Genomic DNA, 14804 nt, shown 5'->3' on the forward strand with positions numbered 1-14804 from the left:
GCAATTACGTGCTGGCAGGAAGGTTGTCCAGTCGGAACAGATAGCCAGTCTTCCCACTAAACAGGACAATTCAATGGTATTTCTGTTTTCTGCCAGTCATTGTACCATGCTGTTGATTTGGGGATGGTTTTCTGATTCTCCTTATTGATGGTACTCTTTTACTAAGCTACTCTGTTATCTGGTTCAGTTTACACGCTAGGTAGGCAGCTGCAATGTTTTGTTACTTGCAAACAAATGAAAACCACATGTTGTCAAGAACTGGTGCTAAATGTATTAGTACCTGCAAAGCTGGGTTTTGCAAGGCATTTGAAATCATAACTTTCTCCCTGATAAACGGTTGATAAAAATATGAATTGATTAGATTACTCAAGCTGACAGCATTTCAGGCATCTAATAACGTGAGAAAATTGGAAGACATTCAGTGCGCTACGTTGTGTTCTAGATAATTTATCTGATAACTTATTGCAGTTGAAATAAGATGCAGATTGAAAAAAATGATCTTGTGTACTAAATGTGGATTTGTAATTCCATGGCTGTGTTTTGATCATTTTTCATAAAAAGGTTTTGCCTGTATCTGCTGGAAGCAAAGCAGGGAAGCTGGGTTGGATATTGGCAGAAACCGTTCTCAATAGGCAGTTGTCCTGCTTTGCAAACTGGGGTTTTAAAATATTGTAGCTTCACCCCACAACAGGTAAGAAGTATCATCCTACCTGTCCCTCTTCTTGGAGAAAAAGGCTTTCTTTGCTCATAAGGGCAGATAAGTTGGGTGGATTTGGGGAGGGGAGTAGAGACACAAAAGGTATGACCCCCACCCCCACAATAATAGGTAGGCAGTGACAGACAGCCTAAATGCCTAGCAGAGAATGGATCTTGTAGTAGCTAACAAATAGCCAAGGTGGTATAGATTTAGGGTGAGGCAGTGAATGTATACAGGTCCAAAAACAATTTAAAATCCTTCAGGCTTGAAGAGAACTGAATACACTCTGGCAAAAAGGTACTGCTATGGGGTGGGATGAGGAAGTGTTGTTATACATGTATTTACACAGAATTGAGTGGATTGGTGTGAATATGTTGTGGGTTTGGGAAAGCTGCACTGGTTGAATTTCTGCAAGGACATGTCTCGCAAGGCAAAGAATGGGCTGAAAACCCAAAGTGTGAGTTCAGGGAGTCTTATGTTTTAAGCAAGAAAATACACGAAAGGGGGGGGGGGGCGTTTAATAAGGACTTGTGTGGGAAGGGAAAATGAACATCCCCCTTTGGACCCCACTTCCACTCAAGCATGATCACTAGGTTTTCTTCCAATTTCCCTTACTGTCCAATCAGTCAGTTCCCCCATCCTCTTGGCAAACCGATGCCTTTTGTGGTTGTTTTATGTTTTTATACAGCTGTTTTTTAAAATGTACAGATGTTACAGGTTACTTTCATTGGGAATTCTGATCCCTTCTGTATATATTGTAAATTTTATGTTTTTCTACAAACTTGGGGATTAACACAAATTTGCAGAAAACATACCATAGCCATCTTTGATCCACACAGGATGGGCTGCTCATCATAATAGGATATAGGATGTACAAAATTTTTACTGCTTCATGTTCTGTCAGCTAAGTCATAACTTAGCATACAATTCCCATGGTTTTTGAAGATTGAGGGTCAGTGTGATGTAGTGTTAGAATGCTGGACTAGGATCTGGGAGACCCAGGTTTGAATCTCTATTCTGTCCTGCCAGTAGGATGCTATCTGCTGGGAAAGATTTATTGGCAAGGACCATTTTTTTTGCATCACAGAAACTTTACTTTTAACTGAACTCTAAGGTGAATGTGTTGTCTCCAAGCAATTACATCACTTCCAGGTTTGTACTCCAAGTAATTACATCACTTCCAGGTTTGTACTGCAAGTGACGCATCTTGATACAACGCTAATAAACATCCCCCTTCCCCACCCCTCCACTGGCCTAGGTATGGGGGACTGATTCCGAGAGATCTGTTGCTACAGCAAGAGAACTAGCCCCTTTCATGGAAGCTTGCTAAGTGACCCTGGTTCTGACACACACTTTTAGTTTAACCTCTCTCAGACAGTTGTGAGGATAAAATGGAGGAGAGGGAACAATTTAAGCTACTTGGGGTTCCCACTGAGGGGAAAGGCAAGGTATAAAGGAAGTCCTTGGTTAAATAACTTGGATGTAAGACTAGCTTGATTGAACGTTGGAAGCTACCATGCCACCTGCAGCTATCCAGCCGCTATGTTACCCAACAGTCTGCCCAGATGCAAACAAATCTAAGCCACAAGACACATCTTAGCACCACAAATGTCAAGCATCCCAATACAGATTAGCCATTCCCGTAGGACCTTGCCTGACTACAGAAATCTTCAGCAAAGCCCTAGTTCCTTGTAGACCCCTCACCTTCTAAAGTAACTAGGTCAGCAGTATCTCTTTGCCTGGTGCCTCTTTTTTTACTTTTAGTGTCAGGTGAAGACATCCTTGGTTTCCTGGGCATTTGGCAGAATTAAGCATGTGCGGGACTGTTTCTTTTTCCTGTGAGAAATGTGCTTTTTTTGTACAATTTATTGTCATTTTGTTGATGGTGCTATTTTTCTTATTTTACCGATGGTTACATTTTTACATGTTTTAGTTGCAACTTGTTAGTCGTTTGCCACGTTGTGAATGTTTTGTGAAGAGGCAATGGAGAAATAAGTTTAAAAATTAAATACATAAATTCAGCAAGCTGCTAATTTCAGCTCTTGAAATACACAGTACAATAGGAAAGGGGGTATTTGCATTTCCAAGAGGATGTTTTCAATAGTATTAACTGGCTGTGCACAGCTAGAAACTTGCGTAGAATTATATTTTTCTCAGCACTTGACAGTTTATATTCCACTAGAGACCTTATGAAAGCTCAATATCCCTTCATGAGACAGTATCAGTCAGCGAGATGATAGTAACTCCATCTCACAATTTAATACCATAAAATTGAATTTCAGTGGATCTGGAGTATTATCTTCAAATTTTTATACCAAAGCTTCAAATCACTCTAACTACAATACACTAGCTAATAAAGTGAACCCTTCAACAATATTTAAATAGCATATTGATTATTTCTAATATATGTATATATAAAGGCTACCAGGCTGAGAGTTGTCACCAATAGAAATTGGCCTTTGCCATTCGAGGTTTATCACTGTAAATGTGAGACAACTGAAAGCCATTTTAAAAGAAATGTAATGCTGTAACTTTGGAACATTATATTCTACAGTGGAAATAGGGATGAAAATAATATTTTTAAACATCATGGCGGTCTGGAACTAGGCAATTTAGCATGTTATCTTCCACTCAAAAAGAAACGAGAATCTCCAGAATGAATATATCAAAGGTTTTCAACACAGACAAAAGTAACGACAGAGAAATTCTTCACAAAGAGTTTAATGCTTGCAACAGAGTAAGATGTTGTTTGGGGATGGCTGGTGGAACAGAGATAGGTGGAATATTAAAAATAAGCACCAGATTAAGATATGTGTGGAAATAAGGTGTCTGGGGCCACAAGCAGAGTTATTTTGTTGTAAAAAGTGACCGGAGCTGTCTATTGTCCTGCATTTTATATAGTTGTTTCTAAAAAAAATATTTAAAATGTTCAAATTAAATTGCCCCCTCAGCATCACAGATGCTAGATTTTCATATCTGGGGGTTATACATTGATAAGAACCAAGTGACATCTCTAAAGGGTACGTAGATATGCTGGAATATACTTTGTTATACTTAAAGGTGCAACTGGATTTCTGTTTTACTTGGATACAACTAATATGACTGTCCTTTGGAAAAGACTAACTCACAGAGTTAATATAAGGATAAAATAGAAAAGGGAGAACCATTGATGCTGGTAAAAAAATTGTATGAGAGTATAAATTGCAAACTGTCAGTTTACAATTGCTGCTCAGAATATCAAAAAGGGTAATGCTTAAGCCACTCCTTACCTTAATTAAAATGTCTGAAATTTTGCCAAGTGACAGTTTGCATTAATGTTTAGTGTCGTAATTAAATCTGATTAATGGCAAGCCTGCTGGGCTCCCTTGTTTTCTTTCTTTTCAATCAAAATACCATTTAAGTCAAATTAGCCTTGCCTTCTTGGAGAAATACAACCTACCTGACCAACAAGATTGAACAGCAAACTTGTTTCTTGTAGATCTTCTTGGAGGAGATTATTTACTTTACATGTAGCTCTTGATTTAATAACAACTGCCTTGATGGTTTTTGGAACACTAGATTGTCACATCACATGTTAACTAAACTACAGATCTGTTCCCTGAGCTGCCTATTAGAAGGGGCCTCTATGAATGCTGGAATTGGAGGTGTTCAAGGCAATCTCCTCCCTCGCCCCAGCCAAGTTTCATCTTGCCTGTATCCTTGACTCAACTAGTCTCTTGCTTTGTGAGCCAAAAAGAGTGACTGTCAGGGCCAAACACAACATGCATGTACAAAGTGCTGTCAAGTCACAACTGACTTATGGAAACCCAAAGGCTTTTCAAGGCCAGAGATGTTTAGAGACAGCTGGCCATTGCAACCAAACCTGTGTATTGGCACATCTGCCACAGGGCTGGTACCTAATTTTAACATGATGATGGCAAAGAATCAGGTGAATCTCATCTTTGGTGTTCTTTTTCCTTTAAGTTTCTAGCCCTCATTGTTTCTGAGCTACTTAGTAGCGATTAGGCATAGAATTGAACATGGTTATTTATTCTTTCACTTCAGTGACGCATAGGTTATGTCTGAAACTCAGTTTTTAGGGATAATCTTATTGATGGAAGCACAATAATGGCACCATGTCTTGCCTGGCTGTCTTGCCCTCTTGTCTTTCTGTTTCTTACTTTCTTTCCTGTTCGTAGAATTGTTCCCTTGAAGTTCAGAAGCCATGGTGACCAAGTGATTAGAAGCTTCTCATTAAATACCAAACATGGGTAGCATTTAGACTTGTTCAAATAGTTTGTGTGTTGTAATTTTCAACAGCTGTTCCGAGTCTTGGCAAGCACAGAGCAGCAGGTGTAAAGCCGATTGTCTATTTATACCTTATCACTTCTCTATGCATTCCATAAAGTGTGTTATGTTTAAAGGCTTTGCCATAAACTCTACCAAATATTTCATGTGAATACAAGATCCTCACTCTGAGACATCATTGTCCTCATTCAAGGACGTTGGGCAGGGAGCACCACTAAACTGATCCAGCCATTTAATTTTTCTTCCTCAACATTTATAATTTGTAAAGAAATCACAATAAAAAGGATATACTTTTAAAACTGTTTCTGATTTTTGATGGGCCTCCATTATTTGCTCTACAGAGTCTTTTGCATAGAAGAAGACAGCAATGTCTCTACACAGTCTCCGTGATTTTTCAATATTGGAAGCCATCTCTTCATCTTCCATCATCATAAATTTGACCAAAGCCAAGAATCTTTTTGAGATTCTCTTGTGAAGGGTCTTGTTCTTCTGCTATTTTTCTTAGTCTTAGTGCTTTTTCTCTGATCTGATATTTCGGAGTATAGCTTGATCATGTGCTTTCAGTTCCATTTGAACTAACTAATAACTCTCTCTCTCACACACACACACACAAACACACACACAGTCTTTAACTTCTTCCTATGCCACTTTCAAATCTTACTCCAACTGAGCAATTTTTTTGAAATTATTTTTTATCTCTTTAAACTCCTTCAATAATTCAGTCATCATTGCTGGATTTTTTTTCACCACTATTTTTTATAGAGTCTATTTCTGACTGTTGACTTTGTATACTTGTAGCCATGGTTTTAACATTGTTTGATAACTCCAAAATCTCCAGGGACACCGATCCTTTTTATTGTCACAGCCATTGTCTTAAACAACGTCTTGAACAACCACTAGATATCACTGTGCAATAGGTACCCGCAGTAGACTACCACTGGAACCATTCTTGTAATCTTTGCCATTCTTTCCGGTTCAGTAAAATTTCCTTTCTTTATAGTGTTTTTTTTCTGGTCTTAATCTGGCATTCTGCCAGCTCCGAAGAACAATCGGCTCAGTCTTATTTTATAGCCACAAAGCAACTATTACTCTCAAATGCAGTCACTTCTGAGAATTTCCCTTAAAATGGTTTCATTTTTACTTTTGTAAACTTTACTGTACCTTTTAGAGCGATCTTCTGATTTTTGCTGGGCTCATCTGCAACAGGTTTGGGGCTTCTCTTATTGTCCTCTATTTTTGTCTTCATTTCTTCAATGAGAGGTTCCTGACTTGGATGTGGTCTTCTTTATGGAAGGTGAAGACTCCAGCAGGGAAACCATGCACCATGGACTGCAACTTCTCTACCCCAGAGAATCACTACAGTAAGCATTCCTGTCGTGATCCCAACCAATCAGGTTGTCTTAGGAGTCCATGTGGCTCTCCTCTTAATCTGGGGAGGCATGCAGCTCCCTTAGAACCACTGACTGGAGCTTCAGATCCCACAGCAAGTCTGAGAATGACTATCTTATGGCTAGACCAGAAGTCAGGATTGCACTGTTGATACACTGCCAAATGACACAGATTTGGGAATCTACAAAATTGTGTGAACCCACAGATGGGTTTCCCCATAAACTTCATCAGGACCCACACGCAGCTGAATTTAGACAAACCCCACACATGCCAGTATAGAATTAGAGCATCTCAGTAACCACCCTATTGTCTCTCAGTACTAGTTGTGGGATCAAGTTCTTCAGATAGCCAGTATCCAAAATCTGTAATACGATCCAACTCAATGAAAGCTAATCTGGGAATGAAAACCAATTTAAAACTACAAATATATTACTTGTTTTATAAATTCTTACAGGTAAGGAGCCAGGCTATATCACCTGCCCTTCAATTTAAATGGTTAAAAAAACTCATCACATTCTGCAATGTGAAAACCAATTCAAAGACTATTTGGCATGACAAGTCTTGACATTTCAGAAGAACTGAAAAATAGATGTACAAATATAAATACTTCCCCTTTAGAAGAGAAGCCTTTTCATTCCTTACAATGTCCTCTGGGAACTAAGAATTACCCTGGCCTGAAGAACTACAGCTGATGCCGTTCCCTTGCAGTTTCTCACTCGTAGCAATGAAGGGTTTTTTTAATTATTTGAAGAAACAGTGCAGTGATGCCTCCCAAGTTTGCAAACAGTATTTCTATTAAAAGTCAGTATTTACATGTTTTCATCTATTTTTCAGTTCTCTTTCATCCGTCTAATGTGTTACTGTCATTTCCAGCTAGCAGTGGCAATATAATGGCAAACAGACTTGACACTGACAGAAGCAGCACAGCAAACCATAGAAACCCCTGGGAGGCAAAGAAACAAAGGAAAAATGGGGGGGGGGGGAGAGAATCCCAGGAACCTGCAAACACTGACTCTAATCTTTCACTTTATCTCAAATATTTCTTCAGAACCATTTTTTCAGTATCCCAGAAAAATCCCCATAGATCTTTGGAGTTCCAAATATATCTGAAAAATACCAGGATTGTATTTTAGGGGTATATTTTTGGCTTGATTTCACCCAAATGCACATCTCTAGTCCTACATTTCTCTGATTGTTCTACTGTATATATACCTGTACTCTTTAGATACTGTATTGTCGGAGGCTTTCACGGCAGGAATCGATGGGGTGCTGTGTGGTTTCCGGGCTGTATGGCCGTGTTCTAGCAGCATTCTCTCCTGACGTTTCTCCTGCATCTGTGGCTGGCATCTTCAGAGGATCTGATACTGGTTATCTCTAGATACTGGTTCTCTAGTATCTCTAGATCAGTGAAGGCGAACCTTTGGCACTCCAGATGTTATGGACTACAATTCCCATCAGCCCCTGCCAGCATGGCCAATTGGCCATGCCTGTAGGGGACTGATGGAATGCAGTCCATAACTTATCTAGAGTAAAATTCCCTAAACTCTAGATACTGTTTAGAGGGGTGTAGAGGAGGAAGATGTCACAGGCTGGGGCTTTCTTCACTGCCCCTCTAGTTCGGGAGTTGCAGAGAGATGTGGGATCTAGTGTAACTGGAACTCCTCGCTCTTTTTGTATCAAAAGTAGTATGAGATTACATCACTGAATAATGATATCTTTGCTGTTCAGTAGTTGGAGGCAGAGCTGTTTGTATTCAGCAGATCTAAATGATTTGTTGGTTTTGCAGTGACCACTTTAGTTTCCTGTGGCAGCAGCTGCACTCTCTCACTGGTTTTCTAGCACAGCATCCCCTCCTAGCGAGTTGCACTGCAAATCCTGGTGCAAGTTCCTCTGAGCATGTTGAGATAAGGTCTATCTAGACATTACAAAGTCCTAATATTTATTGGAGGACAACAAGAGGACTTTGCATCATATAAGCAACAGGTGTTTTGATCCTCTCAATTGCACTCAAGCTCTTTCGCATTTGTGACCACAGCGTACAGGAAGACAGGGCTGTAGCCTCTTGCCTGCTGCTTTGGTGACCTGAAACCACCTCATGGAGCCCCAGATGGACCTTTCATAGGTTTTGCTCTTCCATATCCTAGCATCTCTCTTCCCTTTGTCCTAGAAGAAGCTGCTTCTCTTAGACATTACATCACTGAACAATGATGTCTCTGTTAGCAAGACTCAGACATTGGTCCTCTGATAAGTCACCTCCTTAGTGCATCAGGGACGTTGTGATTGGAATAATACACCAAAAATGGTGATTTGCAGACTTTATCCAGGAATTCTTTTTCCAGAATTCATATCCTGATTGCCAGAAGCCCTGGAATATGTGGCTATAGATGCTGATTGCTGGCTTTCTGGTTATTGTGGTTAAAAAGGGGAGGGGGGAGAGTGTGGTGGTGTCTTGGTGGTTGTTGGACTAAGAATCTTATACATGGAGATGTTGTTTGAGCTTTACTGTGCATGGCATGGTGCTTACCATGTATGGACAATGCAAAGGAACTATCAGTGTGAAGCATTTGTGTTCCCTGGTTGACTATAATCCCAGGCACACTTACATGAACAAGCCCCATTGCTTCCTCAGTGCTGCAGCAATATAAAAACAATATTTTCCTCCTTTTAGTTCTCTCCTCCTTTCCTGTTCTCCCCCATTTATTCCCAAGGCTTGGCGACAGAATATATCCAACTTGGCGACAGAATATACTTAATAGTAGTATAGTAACAAACCTTTATAAATATTATGAACAGAAAAGGGGTAAGTAACATTTCTTCATGATCTGACAGTATAGTGAAAGGATGTTCCCCACCACCCCACCCCCACCCCCCGCCACCATTTAATGGAACATTAATGTGTTTTCATGGTTATACATGTGGAACAGCAGTTAGATATCTCATCTGAGGCACTGAGTTGTTGTCATTATTATTGTGTGGGTGGAAAATCTCACAGCCCTTTGTAAAGGCTACTTCGATCTACAACAAATGACACAATATTTTAAATATCATTTAAAAGTAGATTTATAAAAAAATGTTATATCCAGTATTTCTCCCCATTAGGCGCCCAAAGCTGCATTGTTCTGACTTCCATTTTACCCTCACAACAACCCTATGAGGTAGGTCTGTCTGAGAGTGTGGCACCAAGCATCTTTCCATGGTGGACTGGGGACCTGAGTATTAGAGACATGTGACAGGTTGCTTAAAAGTTCCTTATTAAATGTTGTCTGTCATGAAGATAACCTGGCTCTGTGTGTTCTCGTTCCCTTCATTTTTTGACACTGCAACTTCTATAATCATTCTGGGGTTGGTGGCCAGTTTTCAAAGAAGTAGCATTTCTTTCTGTTGAGTCGTGCTTGCCATGAAGAGTGACTCTTAGCTTCTATTGCAAATAGCCTGGAGAGAGTGTTGTCTCAAGATTATCTGAACCAGGATATTTCTGAGCTTTTCAATTTTGTCCATGGAACGATTCTGCATTAAATCGGAACCTGGTGGCGGATTTAAGTCTCCTAGCTTTATCCTTTGATGAGTCATGTCTGCCATGAATGGGCAGATGGCTAGGCAGGCCAATTCTTTTACTACAGATTCATGATACTGCAAGTCACATGGTTTACATTGTCATGGTATTTGGTTTGGATCAGGGTCATATGGGGGGTGGCGACAGGAATCATTATCTGGGGGTCTACAGTGGCCTTTGGCAGTCATGGTGGTCTGTATCACATCCCCAACTGACCTCCTTCCCTTCTTCAAACTTTGCCCTCCCCAAATACCTCCCAGGAATTTCTCAAGCCAAAGATGGTAAGCCTAATGGGTAGGAATATGTTGAGAGTGGCTGAGAGGATTCCAGCTCTTCCTTCCTCATTATGTTGAAAGTCAAGATTCAAAGGTCGCCAGCTGAAGTTTAACCTTTAGTAACGGTTTGATCCGCAGGTAAGGCTTTTCTCAGCAGGGAAACAAACACGGCTTCTCACAGCTACAGTGCAAACTGGCAACCCAAGGCTTGGCGGCAGCTGTGCAAGGACTCCAGGTGACAAGCCCTCGAAGGGTTAACCTTATCTGTCGCGATTCCGCGGCTCCTGCCCCTTTAATTGCTTTCACTTTCGCCGGAGCGGAAGTTGGAAGAAAGAGCCCTGGCAAACCAAGGTAGCAAGTGCGGGCGACTCAATGCCCGGGAGCCTTGTCGCTGAGCCCCTCCGACTCCAGGCGGGCTGGAGCATCACCGACCACAGCGATGAGCAAAGAAGCGGAGTGGAAAGACTCCCTGCTCTACTACTACTGCATCAAATTTGCGCTCTCTGCGTATTCCACCCTCTTCTCGGTAGGTGACTCAGGCGCTTCCCCCCCACCCCCGATGCCGCCCCCCCCCCCAGGGCCCCCAGGAACCCACGGAAACGGCCCCCTCCTCCCTTTGTCCGCTTCCCAAAGAATCGCGTGATGATGGGGCTGTGTGCGTGCGGGTGAGCCAGCCAGGCAGAGCAAAGCGGGCTCTGCCTCCCGTGTACCCGCACAGAAAGATGATTGTTATTGTCTCCATTTTGGTCTCCGCAACTCTCTTCCCCCTGCTTTTTCCCCCTCCTGAGCCGAATGAAATGAGTCCTGGGCCCGGCCTCTTCAGCCTCTAATTTTTTAAAAAAACCTAAAACAGACGTTTGGTCATGTTTTGAACTGTGCAACCTTAACGCCGCCTCTGGTTTTCTATTGTCTCTGGCTTCTTCTGTTTGTGTTTTGCACAAGGCAGTGGCGTGCGCGTGCACACGCCCCCTTTTGTTCGGAAGGAGCATCCTTGTCGCAAGCGATGCTGAGGGGGACTGCTCGACCATCCCTCCCGTTCTTTTTTCTGGGAGGCTGGTCCTGATGTAGCAGAGGTGGACCTCCTCATACAAGGCAGTTGAGAAGCTAGGAAAGGGGCAGGGAAGTCTTCAGCATAAGGATGGATGGTCCATTGGGAGGCTGAGAACTGGGCTCTCCCCAAGCGGCCCCAAGGGCTCAACCTATGCCAGATTTCACCAGGGCTCAGTTTCTGGCATGGGTTGAAGCCTGCAATATAGAAAGTAGCTGTTTCTGAGATGGTGCATTGTGTGTTTTCTCATCCCTTTGGAATGGCACTGAGAGGTAGCAAGAAAGTGGATGAGCAGCTGCCTCCCCTCCTCCCCACAAGCATTAGTAGTTAGAAATTTCAGCTATTTCCACCGGTTTCTGTAGGCAACTGTACAGAGGTGGCCTTTATGACCTTCTCTCCATCATCTTCCATTTCCCACTTCAAGATAATTCTAGCTGAAACAGTTGATATTTCTGATAATTCCAAAGGGATGTGTTAGTCGGCTGAACCTGAGAGAAAATGATTTCCTCTTTGGGGCATCGGAAGACGTAAGCAGTGACTCACAAATGTGCGATCTGGAATAAACGTGACCTCTGTTTCATTCTGATGTTGGCGAAACGATAGCAAAGCACTCTAAACTCTCAGCTTTTATAAATATATATATTGTATTATTACTGCAATTGCATTAAGTGTCTAGGTGACTCCTTTCAGCAGTTTACTTTGTGTGCTTTGAGGCTTGCCCACCCAGCCCCTTGATGTGGAAGACTAATGGACAGCTCTACTTATCATCACAAAACAGTGCCACAGTGGGCCTATCTCAGCTAATGGCAGGGGAAGCTTTAGGTGTGTGTATGACCCCTTCTGTCCTATGTATTCTTGTTGGTTTGGGTAGCATTGTCTTGGAGTCAGCTGTACTAAAAAGCAGCAATGTGTCAGTTACATAAAAGAGGTGACAGAGGTGAGAGAGGCCTTATATTCAGGAAGTTGGATGGGGTGATATTATAGAGCCTGCAGCAGAGGAGGTTTCCTATTGCCTACCTCTTTGTCACAACCCTGGACTTCCTTGGTGGGCTTCCATTCACATATTAACCAGGGCTGGCCATGCTTACCTTCATGAGGAGATTGGGCTAGCTAGCCTGGCTTATCTAGGTCAGGGCATGCGTGAATTTACAGGATGTATAAAAGGGGTGACAATGGTAAGGGAGGCCTTATTTTCAGGAAGTTGAAGGAAGAGATGGGGTGATATTATACAGCCTGCAGCAGGAGAACAGGATGGATCACTAAATTTCTGTTGAGCAGTACAGGAAGTTTGGCTTTTGTACATTTTTTTTCATTAGGCCATCTTTCACTGTGTGGGTTCCCAGCACTGGCTGAGGCTGCTGTGGCTTGCCAATGGGTAGGCTGGCTGAGCTGATAGGTATTATCTTAGATGTGTTATTGATTACCTTGAGAATGATTGTCCCAGGCCACGTTAATATTCATGCTGACAAGTCATGGCATGTATGACAACCATGAGACTATCCCAAGTTGTAATAGGCCCGGTACATTATAGAGGGCATATGCTGAGCCACCTTCTTCTGTATGGGACAATTATCTGATGGTCTGTTAGGGATTCTGAAGATCTGGGTCTTGATCACAGTGTGATCAATGTCTGCTTGAAGACATAATTGAACTTTTTGCGTTCTCCTCACAGAGGTTGTGGACCTCATAGAGAAGTCTATCCTTGGAGATTGATACTTAAAGAATCTTTGCTTCCTGGATAATGTACAAGTGACTTAACCATTTAGGGATACACAGAATCCCCTGTTTTCAGGGCAAAATATAAAAGTGTCTTTTTCAGACTCTTCTAAGAATCATGGGGCCTACACCACAAACTTTCGGACTCTGGTTTATCAAGGCTTACCCCAACAAATTTCATTCTCCTGTTATCTTGTGTGCATACATACTCACATATCCACCCAGAGTCTTTGAGACTGGGCACACACAAAAATGTAAGTAAACACTTTACTTAAGTAGACAGTGGGCTTTGTGTTAGGGTTGGTGTGGCAGGTTATGGAATGCAAGTAATCTTTCCTTGATGGTTTCATTGTCAACTTGGCCTCTTTACTACTTGTTTGCACTGGTTGTGTGGCAGAGTAATGTAGCCACAAGTGGATTGCTCTTAATTATAGGAATTGTTTTACTGCTCAGTGAATCAAAGTTTGCTGAGAAAAGAGGTGTAGCTCACAGACTGGATATGTTTCCCAAAAAGGGTGTGGCAAAAATATAAACAGTGATAGTGTTTCTGAGCTGGGTGTGTGTTACCTTTTTATACTGGATTATGGAAACTTCTTTCATGCTTAATGGGCAACAGCTGGCCCTCCTTGGAGTCTCACCACTTCACCTTCCTCTTTGCTTCTTTGTGACAATGGTCAGCACTCTAATCCAGGTTGCCATTTTTTCTTATCCTGTGTATGCATGGATCAAACAGGTGCCTAATGCTGTGACTTGCATTGAAGGTATACCTCAAAGAAAGGAGGTATAATGTATTGTCGAAGACTTTCATGGCTGGAATCAACTGGTTGTGGTTTTCCAGGCTCTGAGGTAGTAGTTTTTACTCACCCAGATCTATGGTATCTTCAGAGGCATGTCACGGTACCAGCCATAGATACGAATGAAACGTTAGGAGCAAAAACTACCAGACCAAAGTCTCACAGCTTGGAAAACCCACAGCAGCCAAAACAAGCTAGTCTGGGGCATGCTGCTATCATGGGGATGGGGGAACCATTCAATCAAAGCCAATTCCTTGCCCTGAAGAGGCTTCCTAGTACTCTGCTAATGATTTGTTTCAATTTGACATCAGGGAATTGCTGACTTAGACTGTAAACATTTCTATCGATCTTTCTGATAATCAGTGCCATCAGCTTGCCTGTCAAAGGGTAGCCTCCATAAACTATAGGAGCTATATTTCCTGCAACAGCAGGGCACTCTTTAGAAGCACACTGTTCCATAGGGAAGGGGACGTGACTCAATGGCAGAGCATTATCCCTGGTTCAGTCCTCAGCATCTCCCCTTAAAAGGAACAGACAGGAGGTTGTGTGAAATACCTGTGCCAGAGAGCTTCTGCCAGTCACAGTAGACAATACTGAGCGCAGTAGATCAGTGTTAAAGCAGCCTGGTGTAATTAGTCACATAACAGCTTTAGATGGTCCACTGGACAAAAAGGCTTTATACTTCCTCAAAAGAAAACCAAAGTTCTTGAGTAAATGGCCACAAGTTTTTTGTCTTGATGCCTATGGTCATTCTGATCTTGCTTTTGGGCCTCATCAGTGATGTAGCTACAAGGGGGCAAGAAGTTGCATATTGCACTGGGTGTGTGCCTGGGAGGCAGAAAAATCGCCCTTGCCCTGTTCTGCCCACCTTTTTTCGATGTGCATATGTGTGGGGGATGGGGGTGGGGCAGGGGAGGTGCCTGTGCGCCATTTTGTCCCGGGTGCTGTTTTCTACCCCTGCATTCCTGGGGCTCATCCAACATTAGATTATGTTCCTTGAGGAATGTATTGCATGTAGGAAAAATTCTGTTCAGATCAGGTTTAA

At 42.2% G+C, this 14804-nt stretch overlaps 1 protein-coding gene across 1 annotated transcript in view; it reads left to right on the forward strand.

The window, feature by feature from the left end:
• Positions 1-10489: 10489 nt before the first annotated feature.
• The window catches only part of LOC125442276 (tetraspanin-15-like), a 97865-nt gene continuing 93550 nt past the window's right edge, over positions 10490-14804 (forward strand). The window contains exon 1 of the mRNA XM_048513545.1: positions 10490-10727. Coding sequence (XP_048369502.1) covers positions 10641-10727 — 87 coding nt within the window. The 5' untranslated portion in view covers positions 10490-10640. The remainder of the gene's footprint in view (positions 10728-14804) is intronic.

Source organism: Sphaerodactylus townsendi, linkage group LG12, assembly GCF_021028975.2.
Source record: "Sphaerodactylus townsendi isolate TG3544 linkage group LG12, MPM_Stown_v2.3, whole genome shotgun sequence".
Classification (NCBI taxonomy): domain Eukaryota; kingdom Metazoa; phylum Chordata; class Lepidosauria; order Squamata; family Sphaerodactylidae; genus Sphaerodactylus; species Sphaerodactylus townsendi.